This window comes from Mesocricetus auratus, unplaced genomic scaffold (genome assembly GCF_017639785.1).
Source record: "Mesocricetus auratus isolate SY011 unplaced genomic scaffold, BCM_Maur_2.0 Super-Scaffold_6731, whole genome shotgun sequence".
In the NCBI taxonomy this organism is placed as follows: domain Eukaryota; kingdom Metazoa; phylum Chordata; class Mammalia; order Rodentia; family Cricetidae; genus Mesocricetus; species Mesocricetus auratus.
The window spans coordinates 1,977,026-2,000,798 of NW_024429185.1; the positions used below are offsets into that span (position 1 = coordinate 1,977,026).

The following is a 23,773-nucleotide window of genomic DNA, read 5'->3' on the forward strand; positions in this document are numbered from 1 at the left end:
CCAATCCCTCCACCTGTCCGCCTCAGCTGCCCCAGTGCCCTCATTCCCTGCCGGTCAGCCGGGAGAAGCCTGCCTCAGACCCCGGGCTCTGGCTCCCCCTGCTGCTGTCCTGGGGGCGAGCAGGTCTGGACCAGTGGTTGGTTCGGACATGGTCATCACACAGCCCCTCGCTTCCCCAGCGGTCCCCACCACACATGTGGACACGGCCTCAGGCAGCCTCTCCACAGCCTTTATTGGGCAGCTGCTCAGCCGGGCTCCATAGGGCGCCCGAGGCTGGGTGTCGCTCAGAGCGGGCACCCTCTGGATTGCCCAGGGTAACCGATGGTGCAGCCAGGAGGGCCCCAGGCCGGCCTGGCTGGGGGAGGACGCTGGAGCTGGACAGGCTGGACTCGGGCTCCCTCCATCACTTGGGCGCGTTGAAGGGCAACACGCGCTGGTTCATGGGGTTGTCCGGGGAGCGCAGCCACTCTTTCTTCAACAGCTGCTTCAGCTGCGACAGCCGCATGTTGGGGTTCTCCTGCTTCAGCCGCGGCAGCTGTACCTCCTCGAACGCGGTGAAGGCTGCGCGCATACGGCGCTCGGGGTGCCGGTCTGCGTCCTCTGCCACACTGTGGGGCCAGGAGTCAGTGCCCAGCGCCCAAGCCTAGGCCCCGCCCATGCCTGCACAGGCCCCGCCCCATCCATGCCTCCTGCCGCAGGCCCCGCCCACCTGAGCACGGCTATGGCATCCTCTACAGTGCGCGCTTCCAGGCTGCCCTCCTCCTGCACGCGCCGGTTCAGGTTCTCCTCCAGCGGCAGCTCCAGGTGGGTCTTGGCCTTCTCCGCTGCAGAGGGACAGGGGCGGGATGTGAGCACGCGGCAGGGTGCCAAGCCCTTGGGGATGCGCCACCCTTGGCCCAGTGCACACCTGGCTCGGCACGCTGCTCTCTGCGCAGGGAGTCCTCAATCTGCGCGCGCGTGACCTTGGGGGGTGCCACACGAGGGGCCTTGCCACCCTTGAGCCGTGAGCCCTCCTCCTCCAGCAGGCGCTGCGTCTCCTTCTTGCGCTCCAACTGCTCCAGGCGTCGCTTCTCCTTCTCCTCCTATGGCAGCAACAGGGTCACCGCGGGAGGCCACATCTAGAAGCCACCTGAGGCCCAAGGGTGGCACCCAAGTGGGTGCTGATCCCTCTCCAGGGCACCCTTGTGCAGCTGGACCCCAAACGTTGGGCAGGAGAGCCTGTCTGGGTTCGCAGTCAAAGGTATTTGAGGGCAACTACTGAAGTCTGCCTCAGTTTCTCCCTAAGCGAGAGGCAGCAGCATCCTGAGGCTGCCATGCCCTCAGCCAGGTCCCTCCACAGGTTCTGAAGACCCGGTCTTGGATCTCTTCCGTCCCGAGAGCAGAGGGCCTGGGCCCAACTGTGTGCCCGTAGATCCCAGCCCCAAAGAAGGAACAGTTCCTGGAAAGTTCCGAGAGCCCGGGATCAAGTGGTCATCAGTACTGAGCAAGACACACTAGGAACTGGTGGCCATGGGTGGTGTGAGCTGGAGGAAGCCGCGGCAGGAGTGGCTGAGCGCAGTCCAGCCTGCGTCGCGGAGACCTGGCCCACAAACCCCGAAGGCAAAAGACACTGGTACTGGCATTTCACCAACCCAGCTGGTTAAACCTGCAGAGGGGGCGGGGTCTCTGCTGCCACCTAGTGGGCTAAGCCGTCAGCACCGCCCCGAGCCAGGTTGGCACCCGGGTTCAAAGGTAGCCGTCTGTCAGGAAAGGGGACACAACTGGGCTGGGGACAAAGCTGGTCCACTCCACTAGCCCAGCATCTGCGGCCCTCCGTGGCTACCTACAGCGGCCCGGGAGCCGCCCACCCACCTTGCGTTGCTCCTTCCGCATCACGTGTTTGTCGTCATCCTTCCAGTAAGCATCTTCCAGCTCCTTCTGTTTCTTGGCATCAGCTGCCGCCTTGGCCTCGGCCCTCCGCGCTCGGGCAGCTGCCGACTTGCTGTTCTCGCCCTGGAACTTCTTGGGCATCCCTCAGCAGGCTGCAGGGAGGACACCGTCGGGGAGTTGGCCGGCGGCCAGCACCCACCCATGCCTTACAGCCATTTCTTTTTTTTTTTTTTTTTTGGTTTTTCGAGACAGGGTTTCTCTGTGGCTTTGGAGGCTGTCCTGGAACTCGATTGGTAGTCCAGGCTGGTCTCGAACTCACAGAGATCCGCCTGCCTCTGCCTCCCGAGTGCTGGGATTAAAGGCGTGCGCCACCAACGCCCGGCTACAGCCATTTCTTAAAAGACAGGGTCTCGCCATATAGCCCAGGCTGGCAGGACAACACAGTCCTCTCTGAACCTTGGCAGCCACTGGGGTGGCAAGGGGGCGCACATGTCCCGCCTTTCCTCTAACTCTAGGATCTGTACCCTCGGCCCACACAACCTTTGCAGAGGCTCCACCCCTGAGCCACGCCCCCAGCCCCTCACTGTCAGATTCTAGGCAGGGGCTCCACTGCTGAATCTGTCGCGAGCCTTTTGAAATTTTTTTTAGTTTTTTGAGGCAGGGTTTCTCTGTGTTTCTCTCGCTGTCCTGGGACTTACTCTGATGACCAGGCTGACCTTGAACTCACAAAGATACACCTGCCTCTGCCTCCCAAGTACTGGGATTAAAGGCATGCCACAACACCACGGGACTTGAATTTTTTTTAACAATTACAATGTTGCACAGACTGCCATTGCCTCCTCCAGAGGACCTCATATCTACCAGCAGTCACTTCTGCTCCCTGCCCCAACCCCTGAGCTACTCTCCATCTCCGACTTTGTCCCTGGGGACAGATTATACACCATGTGGGCTCTGGCTGGCTGGTGTCACTCAGCATCGTTGTTTTGGTGTCCAAGCCTCATCCATGTGCCTTGTGATGTTCTACAGGGTACGTGTAACTGATCACCCCTGGTGTCACCCCGTGGTGAAGCCCGCACAGCACCTCCCACTGTCATCCGGGAACCCTATTTTAGACTCTCCATGTGTGAGTTCCTTCACTCTGGCCCCGCTCAGAAGTCTGTGCGGAACTTCACCCGGATCCCACCAGATGAAAGGACACACAGGTGCCTTGGGGTGGCCATGTACGGAGACTGGCTGAACTCTAGGGGCCCAGAACCTTATGGTGAGGACGGTCAGTCACCCCCGAGTGCCCAAGTTGGGGAGTCTGGCCCGGGAGGGCTTCCTGCTGGGGTACCAGGAGCACCCCTCTTTCTGTCAGGAGGCTGAAGCATGGGGCTCACCCATTTAAGGCCAGCTTGGCTTTCAATGAGCCCATATCAAAAGGCAATCAGGAAGCTGGGCGTTGGTGGCACACACCTTTAATCCCAGCTCTCGGGAGGCAGAGGCAGGCGGATCTCTGTGAGTTCAAGGCCAGCCTGATCTACAGAGCGAGTTCCAGGACAGCCTCCAAAGCCACAGAGAAACCCATCTCAAAAAGGAAGAAAAACAAAAAAGCAACCATGGCCAAAATACCCCCACCCCAAAACCCACCTGCCCAAAGCCTAGAGCACGCTGGGCCTCAGAGTTCCCCACTGCATAGTGCCCTCATCTGGATCATTCTCTGCCTTACAATGAGTAACAGCACTGTGGCCCAGGACACCCAGGATATTAGCCACCTTCAAGCCCTCTTTGTGTAAAGTCCCCCTTTCTGGCCCTCCTGGAAACCTTGTGCATCCATAGCCACGGAACGCGGAGGCCCTGTGGCAGGGGTGAGGCTGTAAGTCAGTGTACAGGAGAGCGGAGCCGGCAGCGCCCGGGACACTTCTGTCTGGCTTATGGAATTCTGTTGGCCGCCGTGGGTTAGTGAGGGCTGGGCTAGCCACTGTGGGTGGTCCTGAGAGTCGGCTGCATGGTCAAAACCCATTGCTAGAGTAGTGAGGGCCCTGACCTACTGGCCAGAGGGAGCCCGAGAGGGTGACGGAAGGACAGGTTCGGGGGTGGTGGCGTGCAGCGTGGGCCAGAGCAGCGTGGGTGCCCTCTCTGGCTCTGTCCCGTGGGCCTCGGTCTCCTCATCAGGGACACTGGATTCTGACAGACACAGCCCGCCATGGGGCAGGCAACAGGGCCCCAGCCTGCACAGGACACCCCAGCTGGACCCCAAACAGCCCCCAAAACACTGAGCCGGCAGAAAACGGTGAGCAGCGAAGGCGCTCTGGACTCCCGGGAACACGGACCCGGCGGGCAGAGGCCCCCGACTCCGCTCCGCGGTGTCCCGCGGCAGCCACACCTGCCTCCGTTTGAGTCTTCAGACACCGCCGGCCCCGGGCCTCAGAGCCTCCCCTCTTCCTGCCTCCGGCGGCTGGGGGCCAGGCCAGGCTTCTCTTATGCCCAGTAAATGCCAGGGTGGGCGTGGTGGCCCATCTGAGTTCCAGGCCGCCTGGGCTGCACAGACCTGCCCCAAAGGTGCGGGCACCGCGAGAACGCCAGCAGGAAATGTCTCTGTGAGGCGGTGCTGGGAGGCTTTTTCTGCTCCCAAGCCCGATGTCTCCCTGGAACGCACCCCGTCCCCTGAAGGTTGGGCGCACAAAGGGGGCCGCGTGCAAAGGGCCTCACCGGGAACCAGACCCAGCCCGCACCGCCACCTCGGTTTCCCGACCTGGAAGCGACAACCACCAGGAAGGACGTCCCCAGGCCGGGCACCGCGGCGCACGCCTGGGGTCCCAGCACTTGGCAAAGCGGAGGCAGGAGGACTAACCCGAGTTCCAGGCAGCCCAGGCTACAGACCGAGCCCGGGGTCCAGATGATCCCCCTCAAAGAGCGCCCGCGCGGTTCCCCGCGACTGCCCGGGGTGCGGCAGGGAAAGGAGCCGCGGGAAACGCCGCCGCCTCCAGGAAGCCCTCCAGGCTCGGGCCGGGCCCGGGAACGAGCCCCGCTCCCCGCGATCTGCCACGCCTGCGCGCCGGGAGCGCCCACCACTGGGCACCCCATCTCCGGTCCTGCCTTCCCGGCGGGAGGACCCCAAGGCCGCGCCGCGCCCGCCCAGCGAGCCCCGCAGCCCGGCTCCGCCCGCGCCGCAGCCGCTCCTACCTCTTCCCCCGGCACCAGCCCGGTCGCGTGTCGGTGACGTCGCCGCGCCTGCGCACTCACCTGCCGATGGCGCGCGGCTCGTGACGTCGTCCGGTGCCGCCATGTTGGTAGAGGGTGTAGCGACGAGCTCGCTCTCCGCCAAGCCAAGGTTTAACACATGTTGCCAACTTCTCTCCCTTCTTTCTAAGCAGAATATGTCCCGAAAGGCCATGCTACAGTCTCGTTCAGGCGGTGATGAACAAGGACGGAAGAGAACGCTGCAGCCTCCAACAGGGACCCTACCAAGCTGGCCGCTGCCCGCAGTAAAGATGGCGCCGCTGGCGTCCCGTTGGGCCTTTCGCGGCCCGGCCGCCAGGGGGCGTCCGTGGCCCACGCGGGGATGCGGCCCGGCCTTTCCTAGGCTCTTGGCCAAGCCAGTGGCTACCCCGCTCGGAGACCAGCACTTGTGCGCCGCCCTGGTGGGGGGCCCGAGGGTCGCAGGGGCAGAACTGACTTAGGCTGCAGCGCGGCCCACGTAGCAGGGCGTGGCTTCCGCACAGGGCCTGAAGCGGGGCGGCGAGCGAGCCGGTGGCCGCCCCGGGAATAAAAGAAGTAACCGCAGAAACGCAGCTACTCGGTCGCCGCCGCCAGCCTCTCCCTGGCTGACGAAGCCGGCTGCCGCGTTCATTCCTTCTATTTCACCCCTCGGTGTGGCCCTGTAGGCAGAGCCCCGCCTGCCTTCCCGGGGTCTCTCTTGACTCGCCCACCACGCCTAGTTCTCTTCTGACCGCGATTACGACCATCTTGGGCTGCCGGGCAGGTTCAGGGGGGGCTCAGTTTCGTTCCCCCGAGGCGGGAAGCGTGTGGCACGCTTCAGGCAGGTCCACGGGGGACGTGGAGTCACCCTTCCAAACGGGATCCTCCGCCCGCTGCGGGCCCGGAGTCACCAGCGACCTCCCCTGCCTGCTCTGGCCCCCGCCGTGGCTCCCACGGCCCGCAGGCCCCTCCTCCACCGCCCGCTCACTGTGCCGGCCCCGTTCACTGTCCGCCCAACCCTGCAGCCTCTGCCGAGCTCCAAGCCTGCCCTGCCTGACTCAGCTCCCCCAGTGACGAACTGGAAACACAGGCCTGCGGGCACTGGGGTGTTGTTCGGCATCCGGAAAGCGGGGACGCACAAGGAGCCGGGGCATCCCCGCGCCCCGGGGCGGCATCCAGCCCCACACCCACTGCCCCCCGTCGTCCCCCAAAGCTGCTGGGAATTTGCTTAGGTGAAGGCCTGATGCGGCCTGTCCGGATGGAAAAGGTGCAGAGTGACTAAGAGAGGTTCCGGAGGCAAGGCCACCTGGGGCGCGGGCGCGGGCTTCCAGGAAAAGACCTTCAAAGTTTTCAAAGATCCATATTCCTTGCGGAGTGCGCGCGTCGCCTCCCGGCCTGGGGGGGGGGTGTCGGAGGACACCTAGCTTGTCCCCTCATCTTGAAAAAGACAGGATGTGGCAAAGGCGGAAGCAGGAGCTGCCGGGGCTATGCCCACCCTATAAATGGGAAATGACTAGAAAATTTCAGGTTTCCAGGCGGGGAGGGAGGGGCTTGAGCATTAGAAACTAACTGTCGGGGTCCCTGCTCAGCCAGGTCCCTGGGGGACGGACGGCTCCCCTCCACACCAGGTTCCCATGGTTTGCACCCCATTCTGCCTCGGGTACGGGCGCAGAGACCAGATGGCACCTTGCAGGAAGATGCTGACCTCAGGGTTCCTCTTTAGGCTTTCGAGGAGATCAGTGTAGGCCAGACTGGCCTGGAACTCACAGAAATCCACCTGCCTCACCACCAGCAGTGATTGCAGGTGTGGGCCACCACACCTGGCCTTGGTTGCTTATTGGGAGAGCGCTATGTGGCCCAGGCTGGACTAGAGCTCACTATGGAGCCACTGGTGTCCCAGAACTGACGCACAGGCCTCCGCTCCCTGTCAGGTTAGCCCGTGTGTAAAGAACCGGTCAGGTTGTCCCATTCCGAGGTGTCTGTTGCCATAGAGGCTTTAAAGACGGAACAGGGTAGGAAAGACGGCCCAGTGGGAGAAGGCGCTGCACCCCAACATCCAGAGCTGGTCCCCCATCCTGTGGGGTAAGTTGAGAAGGACCGGAAGGAAAGAGACACAGTTGTTAACATGTGACGCCTAAGTCTGCTTTCCCAGGCACTTTCGAGATAGATGACATCGTCGGCAGTGATGGGATGATCCCCAGATGAGGACGGCCTCCTCCTGGACCAGGCCCTGCATGGCCTCTGTTGCCTGAAGAGAACCACAGCGTATGGTATTCAGAGGAAATTAGCCAAAGAACACCAGGTGTGAGAGCGCAAATCCACCATGTCAGCACTAGGAAGGCTTGGGCAGGAGAATTACCATGAGTCTGAGATCAGCCTGAGCTACATAGTAAGACATTTCAAAAAAAGTGGTTCTCCCGGGGCTGGAGAGATGGCTCAGAGGTTAAGAGCACTGGCTGCTCTTCCAGGGGTTCTGAATTCAATTCCCAGCAACCACATGGTGGCTCACAACCATCTGCAATTCAATCTGATGTCCTCTTCTGTCATGTAGGCAGAACACTATATGTGATAAATAAATAAATCTTTAAAAAAAGTGGTTCTGGGGCTCAGTGGGTAGGGTGTGGTAGCTCAGTGGATAGGGTGCTTGCGTGGACAAAGTTTGAGTCTATAAGCTGGATCTATGGTGGCACCATCTGTCACCCCGGGAGAGGAGGGAGGATCAGGAGTTCAAAGCTAATCTTAAATTTGAGGCCAGAGTGGGTTACAGGAGACCCTGACCCCTCCTCCCAAAAAAAGGAAAAGAAAAAAAAGCCTGGCAGTGCTTTTAACCCCAGCACTTAGGAGGCAGAGGCAGGCGGATCTCTGAGTTTGAGGTCAGTCAGGACTACAGAGGGAAAAAAAATCCTCTAAAAAGTGCTGTTTCTGCTTCCTCAAGTGACAGACAAGGCCGGTTGGCCTCCAGTGAATGACAACATCACTTTGGTGCCTCTGGGGAAATGCAAACGTTTGTTCTGATAAAGTCATCGCCTGTGTTTGCTATTAAACCTCTTAATTTTATCTAAGTGGCAAAGTTCACACATGACATTGCTTTGATACGATGATAAATTTACAGTTTGTTTGGAGACAGAAACTCAAGCGACTGGGGTGACCTCCTTTGGTCGCTGTTGAGACGGGATCTCTCTGTGTAGAGCTGGCTGGTCTCAAGCTAAGAGATTCTCCAGCCTTGGCCTCCTGCGTGGTGTCGGTGGAGGGTGAGCACTCCGCACCCCGGTTATGTGCGGCTGGAACCCAGCGCGTGCCGCGCATGCGCTCTGCGCACCGAGCTACCACACCAGTCACTGCCGTGTTTTGTGAAGTCAGCTCTGCTGTGAGGTGAAGCTGTCCTCACACCCCGACGTTTCACCTGCCCGTGTAGGAGGTGACAGGAGCAGGGATCACACCCAGTTCACAATCAGTCATGCACTTCCAGTCAAACACAGACTGATCAGGCTCAAGTTTCCTCCCGGTCTGGGGTGGGACGTTGGTGTCGCCAGCACAGAGGCCCCTTGTAGCACAAACAGCAATTCACAGTGGGAATTATGGGTCCCCTAGACCACAGCGCATCCGGGGAACAGTCCCAACTCAGGGTGCCCCAGTGGCCCTGCGCTGGCCCAGCATGACCACAACTGGACTGGGACCACAGAACCTCAAGCGCCGGAGAGGGAGAGGAAGCCGGCCGGGGAGGAGGGGTCCTAACGTCCCCGCCTTAAGCCGCCTTCCCTGACCCGGCACCTTGGAAAACACCTTGTAGAATCTATATGCTCCTCCCAGAAGGTACATTTTTCTCAGACTTGCGAAATTCATCTACTTGGAATCGGGCCTTAATCTTCTGCGCATGCAACACTGCTGAGGTCACGCTGCCCGGGTCAGTGGAGTCGTCCACAGCCAGAGCAAACTGGGTTATCTTCGCACAGCCAGCGGGGTCCAGAGGCCCAGGACGCAGTGCGGAGAGGTGGGGTGCAGGTGAGGCGCACCTAGGATCCCCCCTTGGGGCTGGATCTGTTCCCAGTTTCATCCCAAGTGAGGGACAAAGAAGAAAATCCGGAGAGGATGGAGTTAGTTCAGCTAAAATGAGTCGTGAGCTCCAAACCAGCACTGGTAAAGGCAGAGGGGCCCCGGGCGGCAGCTTTGTCACAGGAAGCTTCACCGTACCACAGGGACCCCCTCCGGGGTCTCCTCACAGGGGCTGGGACGCCCCCTCAGGTGAGAAGGAAGCAGCTTCCCGTTTCCTTCTTTCCTGTTGGAATTCAGGGTCCTAGCAGCGTTAATCGCTGTGCTTTGCTGTCTTGTTTGTTAGGGTCAGGTCTCTCACTGCAGCCCAGGCTGGCCTGGAACTCATGCCAGCCCTGCCTCAATGTCTCCATTGCTGAGATGACTTTGTGCACCAAGTTGGCCTTGGTTTTATTTTTGTTCTTATAGTTTTCTTATTTTTTGTGTTTTGGAGACCAGGCTGGCCTCGAACTCCGAGTGCTGGGATTAAAGGCGTGCACCACCACCGCCCGGAATTGTTTTTGGTTTTCAAGACAGGGTTTCTCTGTGTAGCCCTGGCTGTCCTGGAACCCGCTCTGTAGACCAGGCTGGCCTTGAACTCACAGAGATCCACCTGCCTCTGCCTCCCAAGTGTTGGGATCAAAGGCGTGCGCCACCACCACCACCTGGCTGTTGCTGTTTTCTATTGCATTTCTAAGTTATTTGTTTGTTCCTTTTGTGTGTGAGAAGCCCAGAGGTTGGCTCTGGATGACTCCTTCCCCTCTGCCTCCTTCTTTTGAGGCAGGCTCTCTCACTGAACCTGGAGTTCACAATTTATCTAGACTGGCTGGTGGTAAGCCCCAGAGGGACTTCTTGTCTCTCTCTATGTCCCCATGCTGGGATGACAGCGGCACACCTGGCATATTTTATTTATTTATTTATTTATTTATTTATTTATTTATTTATTGGTTTTTCGAGACAGGGTTTCTCTGTAGCTTTGGAGACTGTCCTGGAACTCACTCTGTAGACCAGGCTAGCCTTGAACTCAAGAGATCCGCCTGTCTCTGCCTCCTGAGTGCTGGGATTGTTGTTAAAATGTCTAGGTTTACCCAGTAACAGACACAAACTGTGAGTCAAGGATCCCTCGTGGAGTTTTATTGGTGGACAGGGGGTGAGGGGTAACAACCCGTGGAGAGCTGAGAGAGAGAGAGAGAGATAAGATACGAGAGACAGAGAAAAGGAAGAGAGAGAAAAAGAAGAGGAAGACGAGAGTAAGAGAGAGCATAAGCGGGCAGGGGTCAGTCTTTAAAGGGGTCCTTTGCACCTGCGTGGTTCTCACGGAACTCTGGGCTGGCCAGAGAGCTGCCTGAGTGCATCCTGCCAGGTAACAGGGCAGGCCAGCGTACCGCCTGAACCTTTCAGGGATTAAAGGCATGCGCCACCACTACCCCGCCCTTCTGTTTTTTAAATGTTGTGTGTATGACTGTTGTGTCTGCATGTCTGTCTGTGAACATTCATTCGGTGCCCACATTGGCGAGAAGAGGGCATTAGATCCTCTCAACTGGAGTCCCAGATGGTTGTGAGCCACCATGAGGGTCGCCCGAGGAGCAGCAGCGCTGTTAGCTGCTAGGCCGTCTCTCCTGCCCCAGGTCGGTGCGTTTAACTGAAGCCGATGTAAAATGAAACTTAGCGTGGTGTCCAGTCTACAGGAACTTGGCATCTTCTCTTCTAAGGTCCCCCACCCCTGCCAAGTCCCAAAATCTTCCACTGCCAAACTGTTGGCAGTCACCCCAGCCCTGGCCTGTGCCAGTCCAGTGGAGTCACTCACTCTGAGGACATCTGTGCCCGGCTGTCACCCACGGTCTTATGTGTCAGTTTCCGCCCAGAGCCCAGAATGGGAATCCCTGCAGAGTCCTGGCCCCCTGGCCCAACCCTGCGCCTTGTCTGGTCCTCCTCAGTGACCCCAGATTCTCATCTGCCCCTGGGGCCCGTCAGCTGCAGCCCTGCCTGCCCTCTCCTGGCTGCCCTGGCTGTGACTCACCTGCAGGCATCTTGTCTCAAAACAAATGTTTGAGAAAGGACCAGATCCAGCAGCCACCCTGGAGCCTGAGGTGAGGTGGGCTGGATGGGCATGAAGCCCAGCATGTGACGGCCCCTGGGGACACAATGGGAGGCCAAGGGCCTGTTTGCTTTCTGGGGTTGACCCCTCTTCTCCTGTCCAGCTGCAATCTGCTCCACTGGATAACACGGGCCGTGTGCTTGCTGATATGGTGACAATCTGCAGACTCTGTGCCACCAAATGTGGGCCACCAGCAACCTGTGGGGTTCTCTTGTTACAGGCACAGCTCCAGGGGCAGAACCTGGGGAGACCCCAAAACAACCCCACATCTTACATCCATTTTCTTTTCTTCCTTGCCCCCTTTCTTTCTTTTTGTTTTGAGACAGGGTGTCTCTGTATTGTTTTGGAGGTTGTCCTGAAACTCACTCTGTAGACCAGGCTGGCCTTGAACTCACAGAGATCCGCCTGCCTCTGCCTCCCGAGAGCTGGGATTAAAGGCGTGTGACACCATCGCCCAGCATAAATCTTGTTCACTTTGAAAGCTTTTTTTTCTTTTTTTAAAAGTTGTGTTTCTTTTAAAAATGTTTATTTTGTTGTGTTTTAGTATGTGCACTTGTGTGCCGGGTGCAGAAGCGGTATTGGATGCCCTGGAGCTGTGAGGCACCTTGTGGGCGCTGGGAGCCGAACCTGGGTCCTCTGTGTTCTGTGGCACTTCAGGCCGACTTCCCGGGGGCGGCTCTCTGGAGCTGCACAGTCAAGGCTCTGCTGCCACAATGGAGGCAGTAGGATGGCAGCCATCTTCTCTTCTGCTCAGGAGCCTAGCAGCTGCTCTGCAGCTGAGCCTTGCTCCCCTCTGAAGGATGCTGGGTTTTTAGAAGAGCACAAAGCAGGGTCTGGTCAGGCTTTGCATTCCCATGGTAACTGTATTTCAACTCCTGCTGAGTAACCATGGTCTGGTCAGGTCTCGGTGGAAACTGTGGAAAACCAGAGAAGTACAGCCACAGGCCACAGGTCACACAGCAACCTCAGCGGGATTCTACTGGATGACATCGTGTGCGGGGAGCCCCAGTTCTGAGGGAGGACCCCAATACTCCCTCCACCATGAGGCTCGACTGTGGGCAGGTCTTGAACCTTGAATTTGTTTGGGAGTTGAGACAGTCTCGGGTAGCCCAGGCTGGCTCTATATTCGCCAGGAAGCCCACGATGACACCTTCAGCTTCTGCCCTCCCGCGTCCGCTGGGTGGTCCTTGGATTTCTGCATTACAGGTGTCCTAGAGCCAGTCAAGCCTGGGTCGATGCCGCGGAAGAACCTAACTGCTTCCTGTCTGCTGCGACCCTGTCTCCTCTGTCCCCGTCCCCCCTCTCCCACACCCCATCTGCTGTGGCCCCTCCATCCTGGCTTCCTGACAGCGCCCCTGCTGCCCCAGAGCCGACAGGAATGTTGACAGACTCTTGGCCTCAGCCTTGGATGCCAGATCGGCAGGGGAGGGCCCCACCTGGCCCTTTGGTCCAACAGAGTGGGAGCATGAGCGGGGGAGGTCAGGGCTCAGTGCTCTGGCCTGGAGGGCAACAGGCAGTTCTGCAGGGGTCACCAGGGTCTGGTGAGTCAGCAGGTGGACCTTCTAGAATTTCTACCCAAATGAGCAGAGTTGTGCAGAACAACCAGGGGCCTGTGCGTGCAGAAATGCTAAAAACAATATTAAGAGATTGAAGCCAGCTGTGAAGGACACTGGACAGGGGCGAACGGAGCTTCATGCCAGGGACCGGGGGACCCTGGAGCGCTAAGGGCCTGGATCATTCAAACCCAAGAAGAGGAAAATTCCCCAAGAGCAGCGCCCCATGCTAAGGAGCCGATAACATCCCACAGCCCTCCCGAGACTTAAAGCCTGGTGCTAAAGGAGGAACTGGAGAAATCGGGCCGACGGAAGCCGGGAAGAGGATCTGGTCGCCGGCCTGAGGTCAGGTGACTGAAGGACGGACATGATATATTCCAGGTGTGGCAGGGCTGCAGCCACCCTGGCTGGCAGTAAAAGCTGCTTGGGGATGTTGCCACTGAGATAAGAAAGAATCAAGGCCAGGGTGAAACAGAAAGGAGGGCCACAGATAGGGCTCAGTGGGTAGAGGAGGTTGCTGCCAAGCCTGAGAACAGGGTTTGCTCCTCCAGCTGCACATGGAGGAAGGAGTCGGCCAACCCCTGCGAGCTGTCCTCTGGACTGCACTGCCCCGCATTGCGGTGTGTTTGTGTACACGCAGATAACGGCAACACCTTTTATTTACTTATCTGTTTATTTATTTAGGTTTTTTTTTTCCAGAAAACACCTTTAAAAAAAACATAAGGGAAGTGGTGGCGCACACCTTTAATCCCAGCACTGGGAAGGCAGAGGCAGGTGGATCTCTGTGAGTTCGAGGCCAGCCTGGTCTACAGAGAAGGTTCCAGCACAGCCAGAGCTACACAGGGAAACCCTGTCTCAGAAAACCAATAGGTGGATGGACGGACAGACAGATGGTATAAGGAAGGTGGGTCCTGGAGGAGGGGGTGTGGGAAGCCCCTGAACTTCTTGCTTGACAAAATGAACACTGGGGAGGTGGAGGGAAGATCAGGTGTTCAAGGTCATCCAGAGCTATACAGCAAGTGAGAGGCTAGCCTGGGCTACATAGGACTTTGTCTTAGTCTTGCCCCCCAGATTAAACATGCCACTGCCATAGGAGCCAGCCAGGTCATGGTCACCCAAGAAACAAGTTCCTCAGAAGAAGTCAAAGTACAGTGACCTGAGGGCTTCCAGGATGCGTTACCTGCTCAGGCCACACATGGTGTTTGTACAGAGCCCTGGTGCAGCCTTGTGGAATACCCCTTTACACCGTGTGAGTGTGTGTCACTGTGACTGTTTGATAAGGAAGCTGGCTGCCCTGTGGCTGGACAGGATGAGGTTAGGAGGAGAACCAGACAAGAGAATGCTGGGACGGAGTCTGAGGATGCGAGAGGCGTGCTCACAGATGCTCACAGGTGAGGTGAATGAGCCTTGGGGCAGCACCCAGGTTAAGAGAAATAATTTAAACTGTAAGAGCTTGCAGGAGACAAGCTCAGCTGCTGGCTGAGCATCTGTAATTAGTAGTAAGTCTCTGTGTGGTTGTTTGGGAGTGGCTGCCGAGACAGTGTTGTGGACTTGCTGTCCCATGCTGGGACAGCCTCTGGTACACGGCAAACCTTTCCCAGGCCATGACGTCAGCTGCCCACTTACTTGCTTGTTGCCCCGGTTTTGTTTTTTTGAGTCTGGAACTCAAAGTACCCCTTCTGCCTCAGCTTTTGGGGGCTGGGATCTCAGGTGTGTGTCACTGTACCCGGTCTGCACCCGTAGGTTCCCTAACTTAGAGTGGAGATTAGGCTCTCTGTAGATACTTCCTACACTATTTGTCTAGGGACTCAGGACCCCAAAAGAAGACCATATATGTTCAATAAGAAAATAAATTGTCTTTTTAAATTTTTTAATCTATGGGTTCCATACTGATACCAATAGCCAACTGATTATGTCACACCACTGTACAGGAAAACCCACAGCAATTTTATTCATTGTAGATGAAAGCTGGAAAAAATCAAGCTATCCTGCTGGGCACGAGTGAAACACTGTGGTATGTCCATACAATGGAGTACTACTCGGCATTGAAAAAGAGTGGAATATTGATATACACAAAAGCATGGGGAGATAACTAGACATCAGCCAGACTTCCTTAAGACCCTGTGTCAAAAAAAGGAGGTTCAGGTATGCAGTCCAGTGATAGAGCACTTGCCTAGCATGTACCCAGGTGAAGGTGGAGAGCTTGGGAGGTGCCATATACCGGGAATCTGTAAGGAATTAGCAGAGGCTGGGTGACTGATTACAGAGAAACATGTTCCACAAACTGTAAGTTCACACTCAAGTTGTCACCACGTCTGCGTGTCTCTTGTGAAGGCTCTGAGAATCCGTCCCTGGGCATCTCCAGGAGTCTGGGGCTCTGCGTGCTGGAGACACCTCACTCCCCTTGATTTCCCTGCCCAGTGTCTGTCACTTCTTCCTGGGGTGGGGATGGGACCCTGGGCCTACTGTGTGCTGGGCAAGCCCTTTACTGCCGAGCATGGGGCCAGCCCAGGTTATCTGTATTTGTTTTGGGACAGGGTGTCCTGTAGTCCAGGCTGATCTCAAATACACTGTGCAGCTGAGGATGACCTTGAATTTCTGAACCTCCCCAGTGTCTGGGTGACAGCCCTCAGTTTCTCTGCATGTTAAATGGGCCTGGGTGGCTCAGTCGGCAAACCTCAGTCTGGAGCAGCTGGGCTTTCTCGGCCACTGAGCCCAGCTCTACAAGGTCCCGAAGGTTCCAGACCTTTCCTTTGCGGGTGGAGAACCATCCCTCTTCGTTTGGGTGCGGGTAGGACACGGGGACCCGGGGAGGGGACGCAGCCTGTGACAGCCAAGCTTCTCAACACGCTCCCGACCAGCCAATCAGAGAGGAGCCTGCTGGCCCGCGGCTCGCGATTGGCCTTCCGGGGCCCCGCCCTCAGAGGTTGGTCTCGAGATCGCGCCCGGGGGACAGCGGGTGGGCCTCGTCGCCTGGCAGGAAGCCAGGGGGCTTTTTGGTCGCAGCAGGGGTGTCTTCCGGACCCTGGGAGAAAGCGGAGGACATCACATACCCTGGCCAGATGGGCTCCCCGAGGACCAGGTCGGCCACGCCCAGGGTGGGCCACGCCCCGCTCAGTCTCCCGCCCTCCACTGCCCTGCTGTCTCAGGCGGCCGTGAGACAGGGTCTCACTCCGTGTCCCAGGGGAGCCTCACACTTACAGTGATCCCCCAGCCCCAGTGCTGAGCCACGGCCATGCCCGCACCCAGACTCCCGACACTATTACGATTTCGTTTTTGTGTTGTGGGTATGGGCGCTTGGCCGGAAGGGGGTGTGGGACCCGGCAGCCGCAGACGTGAGTGCTGGGCTGGGACCACGCCCCATCCCTTCACTTGAGGCAGCTCTCAGGGCCGGCAGGCAAGCCTCCCACCGCAAGTCCTGTCGGGTGTCGCCGCTGGGTGTCACTCCGGTCTCTCAGGAGGTGACAGCGTCTCCCACGTTTGGGGCACCGGCTCTGCAGTCCTCTGACTCTGCTCCAGCCCAGCGCCCCCAGGTTCTTATGTAATTCTGAATTAAGTAATGTTATCTTAAGAATATTCTTCAGCAGTGTCTCTCTCTCTCTCTCACTCTCTCTCTCTCTCGAGGGGAAACCAGTTTCCCCCGCCACAGGCAGGAAATAATTGTTTAAAAAAACAGACATGATAAAAATAGACAACGCTCACGTGTGTCAACCCTGGGAAAGGGACGCTTGACAGCGGAGAGGGCCCTGCCCAGCCCCTGGGGCTGCCCCCGCTGGGTCCCCACGGCCCTGGAGCCCAGAGACCCGAGCTGGATCTGACCTTCACCAGGCTGTCCTCCAGGGTGGCTGTGTCCTCCTTCGGGGCCACAGACGCGGTCTGCCGCGCGAGGTCCCACCACAGCAGTCCAGGGCCCAGGGAGCTGCGCTTGGTGGGGCCTGAGGGCCAAGGGACAGGGACTCAACGTTGGGTGCCCGTCCAGCCCCGGCTCCACCCATGGCTGCCCGCTGGTGAGGGGTTCAGTTGTCATTTTTCTCTTCTGAGACAGGGCCTCCAGTTTGTCTGGGAACTCATGGCAATCCTCCTGCCTCTGCCTCTGGAGTGTGAGCATCACAGGTAGGCACTAGAGAATGTCCAGCGTTCTGTCCATTCGCTGTTTCAACCCTGGTGTCTGGAAGTTCCGCAAAGGCCTGAGGGCGTCAACTCGCTCTGTCCGAGGCGCAACCCAGGCTGGGGCTGGGGCCGGCCAGCAATGGCCTGGAAGCTCAGTGGTTGCTGTGGTGCACCAGAGAGCCCGAGCTTCCGTCCCCAGAGCACATAAACCAGGTGTGGCAGTTCATGCTCTCATGAGGGTCCTAAGCTCAAGGTCTGCCTCAGCTACACAAGGAATTCCAGGCTAGCCTGGGCTACATGAGAGCCTGTCTCAAAAGGAAGTATGTGGATGAAGAAAAGTATAGCATGGTTGAGTGTGGTGATGTACACTCACCATCCAAGCACTCTGGAAGCTGAGGGTCGGCCTGAGCTACAGATGAGACCCCTCCCCCATCTCAAATCCAAGCAAACAGAATTCTGTGGGGCCCGGGAGCCCCACAACGAGATGTGGCTTCAGGACCGCGGACAGCGCCCCTCTTAGCCCGGTCTCCCCTGGAGGAACCGGCCTCAGTTCCCACATCTGTAAAATAGAACCGGCCTCGCACCGCACAGGGTGCCTCGGGGGCGCCAGGCCACGGCCGATGGGGGCCCCTTCGGGGGTGGGGGCGGAATCAGGATGGACTGCCTCGGGGGCACCAGGTCACGGCCGATGGGGGCCCCTTCGGGGGTGGGGGCGGAATCAGGATGGACGGCACCTGATGGAAGCCGCTGCACTTACCTGTCAGGTAGCTGATGACGGCACCACACAGCATGGTGGTCAGCGTGCCCAGAGCCCCGTAGTAGAGATAGGAGATGGCATAGAAGGTGTCCGCGAGGGCGGGGCGGCTGGCCTCCGTTCCAGAGCTAGGGTGGCAGAGGGGACACGAGGTGCTGTCTGCCCGCACCCACTCCACCACTGAGTCGGCTCAGACCTGTGCGGGAATCTCCCCGCCCACCACGGCTCCCCACTGATCTCGGAATTCAATGAAATGGAATGCCTAGGAAAAAACCCTTCTGGTCAACTTCCATAGACCTCTGAAGCAGAGGTGCTCACTGAAAAAGGTGCCACCTGACCAAGCTTGGAAGGGCTTGGAGCATTTTCTCTTTTTATTGTTCTAGAAGGAAAAATGCTCATCCACTGAGCTACATCCTAGCCTGCCCTCCTTTTGAGACGAGGTCTAGCTAAGTTGTCAAAGAAGGCCTTGAAGCCACGGCCTCCAGAGAGCTGGAGAAGCCTATGCACACTTGGCTTTGCACACAATGGCTTATTGAAGTTCTGTTCGCAACAGCCCCAACCCGGACTACCCACATGTCCATTAACTGATGAGCAGTTACACACTTGTGGTATATCCATTCAATGGAATATTACTCAGCCATGAAAAGGAGAGATGCAATGGTATATCCTTCACTCACTTTCAAAACAACTTGAGACACAAAATCCCACATATTCTAAGATTTTGTTTATATGAAAGCCTTAAAGAGGTAAATCCACAGACACAAAACATTGATCCTCCAAGAAGTTGGGAGAATTAAAAATGTTAATTTATTAATGTAGCCCAAATTGTCCTCAAACTCGCTCTACAGCCCAGGATGACCTATGGTCTTCTCTGTTGCCTCCACCCACCCAGCTAACCCTGAGTTGTTATGGCTACTTCTATAGGATGCTAATTGCACCCCCAAAGATCATTAAAAAAGGAAGAAAAAGTAGCCAGATACGTTGGGGCAACCTGCCATCTTAGTGTGCAGCATATGCTAAAAGGATCGGGGTCTGTTCATTGTCATCTTTGGCTGCATAGAGAGTTCTAGGGCCAGTCTTGGCTACATGAGACTCTGTTGCAAACTACTAAAATGCAAATAAAGCCAAAAGCCAGCCGATTCCTTTGCCTTTGACCCCTCCTGTCAAGCCCAGCCCACATGGCTGTAGCCTCCAGAACCTGAACGTGGCCCCAGGGCCTTTGCCCAGACTGTTTTTGTCCCGGGCTCCCAGTCCCTTCCCGTTGACACCCTGACATCACAGCCTAGACCCCAATCTGGGCCGCTCACCTGGGGACCCTGCTGGAGGTGTTGGCAGCTCCGGTTGGGCCCATGAGGACCGAGGCATTGGTGCAGCCGGCTGCTGAGGTGGGCAGCACCCCCATGATCTGCTCTCCGGGCGGATAAAGTGTGGCCCCCACGGCCACCCACAGGGATACCGTCAAGCCTGCAGCGAGCCCAGACAGGACGCCCTGGGGGCGAGGCCACCGTGAGGGGCGGTGCTTCTTGACCACGCCCCCTCAGACCACGCCCACACCCTCCCCACTCACGGGCGTATTGCAGGCTGGGAGCAGCATCCCCAGCGTGAAGGCGCCTAGCAGAGGTCCACTGATGACGCCCATCACAGTGAAGGAGCCCTGGGAGGCAGGTGAAGGAGGACTGGGCTTAGCCACCGTCTCTCGAGACTCAGTTTACCCAATGGAATCCCACTGCAGGCCTAGAGACCGCTCTGCACCCGTTTCTCCACTCTTTCTCAACAAAGGCTGGTAGACAATAACGGTGATGGGTCTCAGGTATGCCCTCGACCTCTCTATGTAGCTAAGGCTACCTCTGTCATCTTCCTGCGTCAGCCTCTGGGATGACAGGTGCTCACTCTGCCAAGCCCTGCTCCTCCAGTGTCCCCAACGGCCTGGGCATCTCCCTGAGCCGCGGCTGGGACTCATGATGGGGGTGCAGGGCAGGTGGGGCTGGGGTCTCACCTGGAGGACACCGCCTCCCAGCATCGAGGACAGAGCAGCCACCGTGAGGCAGGCCGAGCCATAGATGAGGGCTGCAGGGAAGGGTTGTCACGGTCAGTGTGGAGTACCACCCTGGGCCCACACCCAGGGCCCCCAAACTCACAGAGCCCTTTAGAGACGAGGACGAGCTTCCGAGGCGCCAGGCCAGGCATCCGCGGCTTGATGAGGTCCTCCACGGTGACCGCTGCCATGGCATTGATACTGGTGGATGCCGTACTGCCAGCGAGACACAAAGGCGGAGCCTCAGGGACAGCGCAGCTGCCTCAGCGCGGGGTCAGACAGTCCTGCCGCAGCCCCTCTCAGGCCCGCCTCCATAACCAACGGACAGGGTCAGAACTTAGCACCCTCAAGGAGGTGGCGGTCAGTATGGATCAGAGCCCTGGGAGGCTGAGTCATGGCTGAGGGGTGAACAGGACGGTCACCTGAGGGTGCCACTGTAGGCACAGGCCAGGAAAAGCCCAGGGACTCCAGGCAGGTCCTCAAAAATGTCCAACACGAGCAGCGGCATGTACTGCGGGGAGACAGAGGCTGTCACACAGGACATGGGTGGGTGTTTTCTCTTTGCTGTACTGGGCAGGCTAGCCTCAGCTACACGGTGGGTCAGGCCAGTCTGAGCTGCCTGAGACCGGTCAACAGTCCAGCTGCTATTACTGTCATGCTGGCCTGAGGTCTCCTCTCCTCTTGATGTCCTCGGGCGTCTTTGCGACTCTTCCTTGGCATGGTCCCCTGGCCTGCTCACACACCCACCATGGCTGCCCACTGCCCCTGGTTCACCTCGCTCTCCTCCACCACTCTCCTGACCCTGTCTCAAGATGTCTGCACAGACTGTGTCCTCTGGAGGGCATTGTTTTTCCTGCGCTCACCTGGTCCGGTGCCGAGATGCGCTGGGTGAGCAGGGGGTCACAGTCTCTGTAGAAGACGAACATGACGATGCCACAGCAAGCAGCGCTGGCCACGATCAGAAAGAGGCCTAGCTGGTTGACAACCAGGGCCCTGAGGGGGTGGGGCAGCCTTAGGAGTGTGTGGGGGGCGGCTCGCCCCAGGACCTCTGCGTGGCTCCCTCACCTGCGTACTCACAGCTTGGCTTTCCTCTCCGTCCGGCAGGCCACGTAACGCTGTACCTGGGCCTGGTTCACACCGTACATGGACAGCCACACCAACGTGCCGCCCACCAGGAAAGTCCAGAAGGTGTAGCGGCTGCGAGGGTCCGCGTCAAAGCTGAGTAGGGAATGGGGCGGGTTAGGGACCATGTGTGTGAAGCTACCCCGCTCCCCAGATCACCCATGGCTATTCTGGACCCTAAGGGGACGTTCGCAGTTAGTTTTGAAGTGTGAGTGGGAGTTTTCTATGTTGAGTTTTGTTCCCCTCTGAGACACCTGTGGGGGGACGGGGAGCAGGGACAACTCAAAAACTAACATCCCATCATCGCAGTGCTGGGGAGGCTGAGGCATAGATGCGAGGCTAGCCTGGGCTAAGGAGTACAGCCCTGTGTCTCACTCCATCAGGTTGATCCGGGAATGGTTCTGGGCAAGACTGAGCACGTTCCAGGGGCCCCCCGTGAGCATGGCGCCACGGGCCAGGATCACCCAGAAACCGCTGAGCATCACCACCACCTGGAACACATCTGTCCAGACCACGGCCTTCATTCCACCCTGTGCATGAAAGGGGACACGGTCACCGGCCTGCCCAGGGCTGCGCGCTTCCAGCTCCACCCCGCCTGCCTTCCTGTGGGTCAGGGAACCGAGGCAAGGCCCCCTTGGGTTTCCCACCTGTAAAGTAAGGATATTCTACCTTCCTGCGGCTGGTTGGAGGATTAAGCAAGATAATGGGTGAAAAAGACGCAATTGCACTGTACGCCCCAGCAAACACTCCAATGTCTATTGTAATTACCCTGTTTTTAAGGCGTTTGTAGCCCAGGCTGGCTTAGAACTTACAAGCCTCCCATCTCAGCCTCCCCAGAGCTGCTGTGACAGCAACAGCAGCTACCTCTATTTCTGCACACTGTCATTCTCCCTGCAAGTCTCCCACACCAGAAACATGCCAGCCCCTCAGGGGGCGCAGCCAAGACGTGGGACCCAGAGGAGAGCAGGCCAGCCCCTCAGCCAGCTCACTCTGGAAAGGCAGAGGTCACAGCTCAGGGACCAGGGAACCCAGGGCAAGGCAAAGCCCCTCAGAGCGGCTAGATCCAGCCTCAATGATGAGCCCGCCCAGTAGACTCCCAGTGCTTAGGCGGGAAAGACTGTGGGAGCCCAGTTTAGGCAGAGGCTAGCTCCGGAGAGGGGCGTGGGAGGTGCTGCCTGCCTGGGGTCGCCCATAAGACCACGCAGCGGCCACGGCCCACTCACCACCGTCGTGTACAAGGTGCAGATGACTCCCGTGGACAGAAGCGACGCCCAGATGTCCAGCCCGGTCACTGCAAAACACCTCCAGTCAGGCCTCCAGCTTTCTTCCCGCTCACGGGAGGTCCAGCCTGGGCTCCTGACCTGCCCGCCCCTCCCCGCCCGCCCGCCCGCCAGTCGGACCTTGGTTCAGGATGAGCGCGGGCGCGTAGATCACGATGCCTGTGTACAGCATCTGCGGGTGGGGAGGCAAGGAGCGGGAAACAGGGCGGGGTCGGACAGGAGGGGCGGAGCCGGGTTAAAAGAGGGCGGTGTTAGGCGGGATTGGGGTGGAGCTGAGTAGGAGGGTGTCTCCCGGCAGGATGAGGGCGGAGTTGTGGGTGTGGTCCCGTTAGGTCCCAGGGAAGCAGAGCTCCTGCAGGGCAGGGGCGGGGCCATGCAAGGTGGGGCGTGGCGCGAGGTCAGGTTGGGGCGGGCGGGCTGAGTGGCTGGTGTGGGCGTGGTCGGGCGGGCAGCTGGCTCACCGTGGCCACCAGGTACTGCAGCGTCCCGCAGAGTCGCACAGCTCGGCTGAAACGAAGCTCTAAGTACTGCGGAGGGAGCCAGCGCTGGAGGTCACCGGCCAGATGACCTCAGCCACCCCCACTGCTCTCACTCTCTCCCGGGTGCCCAGGGGTCTCTGTGTAAACCAAGCTGCCTTGGAACTCGAGGCAATCCTGCTGCCCGAGGTTCTCTCGGCCTTCAGATTGTCACGACCCTTGTTGGACGGCTGCAGGGTGCCCAGCTGCGCCCGCAGATTTGCGACTGGGGTTTCCCCAGTGAGTCTAGGCTGGCCTGGAACTCAGGGCAATTCTCCTGCCTCAGCCTCCCCAATGCTGAGTCCACAGGCAGGCGCCATCCCGTTTTCACTACGCGTTGAACGGTTGGGAAATCCTGCGGGGCCCTGTGCCTCGCTGCAGGCGTTTGAACCGTGTGCGGGCGCGGGTGGGGGGCCCGGTTCGGGCTCCCGCGGGGACAGGTGTCAACGGGAAGCCACCGCTCGAGGCTGCTTCGAGGTGTGGGACCCGACTCCCTCTTCCTTCTTCCTGGCCCTGCCCGACGCCCGCGGCATCTTCCCGGAACCTTCCCGCGGGACGGGTCCCCTACCTGGTAGGTGCTGGTGAGGCCCAGGCGGTAGAAAACCGGCAAGAAGAGCGCGCCGGTGAGCAGCGAGTTGAGCAGCTGGCCCGCGCACATCCACAGGAACTTGAGGCCGTAGCGCGCTGCCTCGGCGGGGACCCCGAGCACCTGCACTGCCGACATGAAGCTGGCGGCCAGCGACAGCCCCACGGGCACGGCTGCCAGCTGCCGGCCCCCGGTGAAGAAGTCATCGGCGCTGCGCTGGCCGCCGCGGGCCAGGCCGACCCACAGCCCGATGCCCGTGGACACCAGCAGCATGGCTGCGAACACGCCGTAGTCCCAGGGGCCGAAGGTGGCCCTCGCCCCGGCCTGTGCACCCTCCATGGGGACGGGAGACTCGGTTGGGGAAGGATGCGGAGATGGCAGGGACCCTGGGTCAGAGCGTGAGTGCCGGTGCGAGTCCCCGCGGTGCCGTCGGTCCCCTCGCGCCGTGCGCCGCGCATTTATTGGGCTCCGGGGTCAGCGCGGCTCCGCCCCCAGCCTGGGAGGCGGACGCGACCCGCACCCTTTCCGCCCTGGGGCGAGCGGGCCTGCTGGGGTGCGGGCAGCGGCGGGGAGGCTCCTCGCGACTCTCGTCTCCTGACACTGTCTCCCACACCCAGGGCTGTGGACAGACAGGTCAATGGA

General features: G+C 58.9%; 2 protein-coding genes across 5 annotated transcripts; both read right to left on the bottom strand.

The window, feature by feature from the left end:
* Positions 1 to 215: 215 nt before the first annotated feature.
* Ccdc124 (coiled-coil domain containing 124) lies at positions 216 to 5,087 on the bottom strand. Of its 2 annotated transcripts, none has more exons than XM_040742111.1 (5): positions 5,035 to 5,087; positions 1,852 to 2,021; positions 908 to 1,082; positions 710 to 824; positions 216 to 608 (listed from the first exon to the last, which is right to left on the bottom strand). In XM_040742111.1, the coding sequence occupies exons 2-5, from the start codon at positions 2,008 to 2,010 to the stop codon at positions 404 to 406; spliced, it is 654 nt and encodes a 217-aa protein (XP_040598045.1). In that variant the 5' UTR covers positions 2,011 to 2,021; positions 5,035 to 5,087; the 3' UTR covers positions 216 to 403. The 2 variants fall into 2 exon arrangements, with proteins under 2 accessions (XP_040598045.1, XP_040598044.1); XM_040742110.1 differs by lacking the exon at positions 5,035 to 5,087 and adding an exon at positions 4,703 to 4,722.
* A 9,495-nt stretch (positions 5,088 to 14,582) lies between these two features.
* Slc5a5 (solute carrier family 5 member 5) lies at positions 14,583 to 23,550 on the bottom strand. Of its 3 annotated transcripts, none has more exons than XM_040742113.1 (15): positions 23,114 to 23,550; positions 22,492 to 22,557; positions 22,151 to 22,202; positions 21,974 to 22,041; positions 21,126 to 21,280; positions 20,706 to 20,846; positions 20,492 to 20,537; positions 20,051 to 20,139; positions 19,732 to 19,844; positions 19,590 to 19,660; positions 19,161 to 19,247; positions 18,901 to 19,082; positions 17,597 to 17,721; positions 16,549 to 16,664; positions 14,583 to 15,754 (listed from the first exon to the last, which is right to left on the bottom strand). In XM_040742113.1, exons 1-15 carry the CDS (start codon positions 23,468 to 23,470, stop codon positions 15,650 to 15,652), a joined length of 1,773 nt encoding a protein of 590 aa, XP_040598047.1. In that variant the 5' UTR covers positions 23,471 to 23,550; the 3' UTR covers positions 14,583 to 15,649. The 3 variants fall into 3 exon arrangements, with proteins under 3 accessions (XP_040598047.1, XP_005086170.1, XP_040598046.1); XM_005086113.4 differs by having other exon boundaries at positions 20,492 to 20,621; XM_040742112.1 differs by having other exon boundaries at positions 14,583 to 16,276; positions 20,492 to 20,621.
* Positions 23,551 to 23,773: the final 223 nt, after the last annotated feature.

Coding starts and splice junctions, on each gene's coding strand:
- Ccdc124 (XM_040742111.1), bottom strand. CDS start 2,010: ATGCCCAAGAAGTTCCAGGGCGAGAACAGCAAGTCGGCAGCTGCCCGA. Junction 1,083..1,851: donor TGCGGAAGGAGCAACGCAAG/GTGGGTGGGCGG, acceptor TTGCTGCCATAG/GAGGAGAAGGAGAAGCGACG. Junction 825..907: donor AGAGCAGCGTGCCGAGCCAG/GTGTGCACTGGG, acceptor GTCCCTCTGCAG/CGGAGAAGGCCAAGACCCAC.
- Slc5a5 (XM_005086113.4), bottom strand. CDS start 23,470: ATGGAGGGTGCACAGGCCGGGGCGAGGGCCACCTTCGGCCCCTGGGAC. Junction 22,558..23,113: donor GCCTCACCAGCACCTACCAG/GTAGGGGACCCG, acceptor CTCCCTCCGCAG/TACTTAGAGCTTCGTTTCAG. Junction 19,845..20,050: donor GCCTACAGTGGCACCCTCAG/GTGACCGTCCTG, acceptor TCTCGCTGGCAG/TACGGCATCCACCAGTATCA.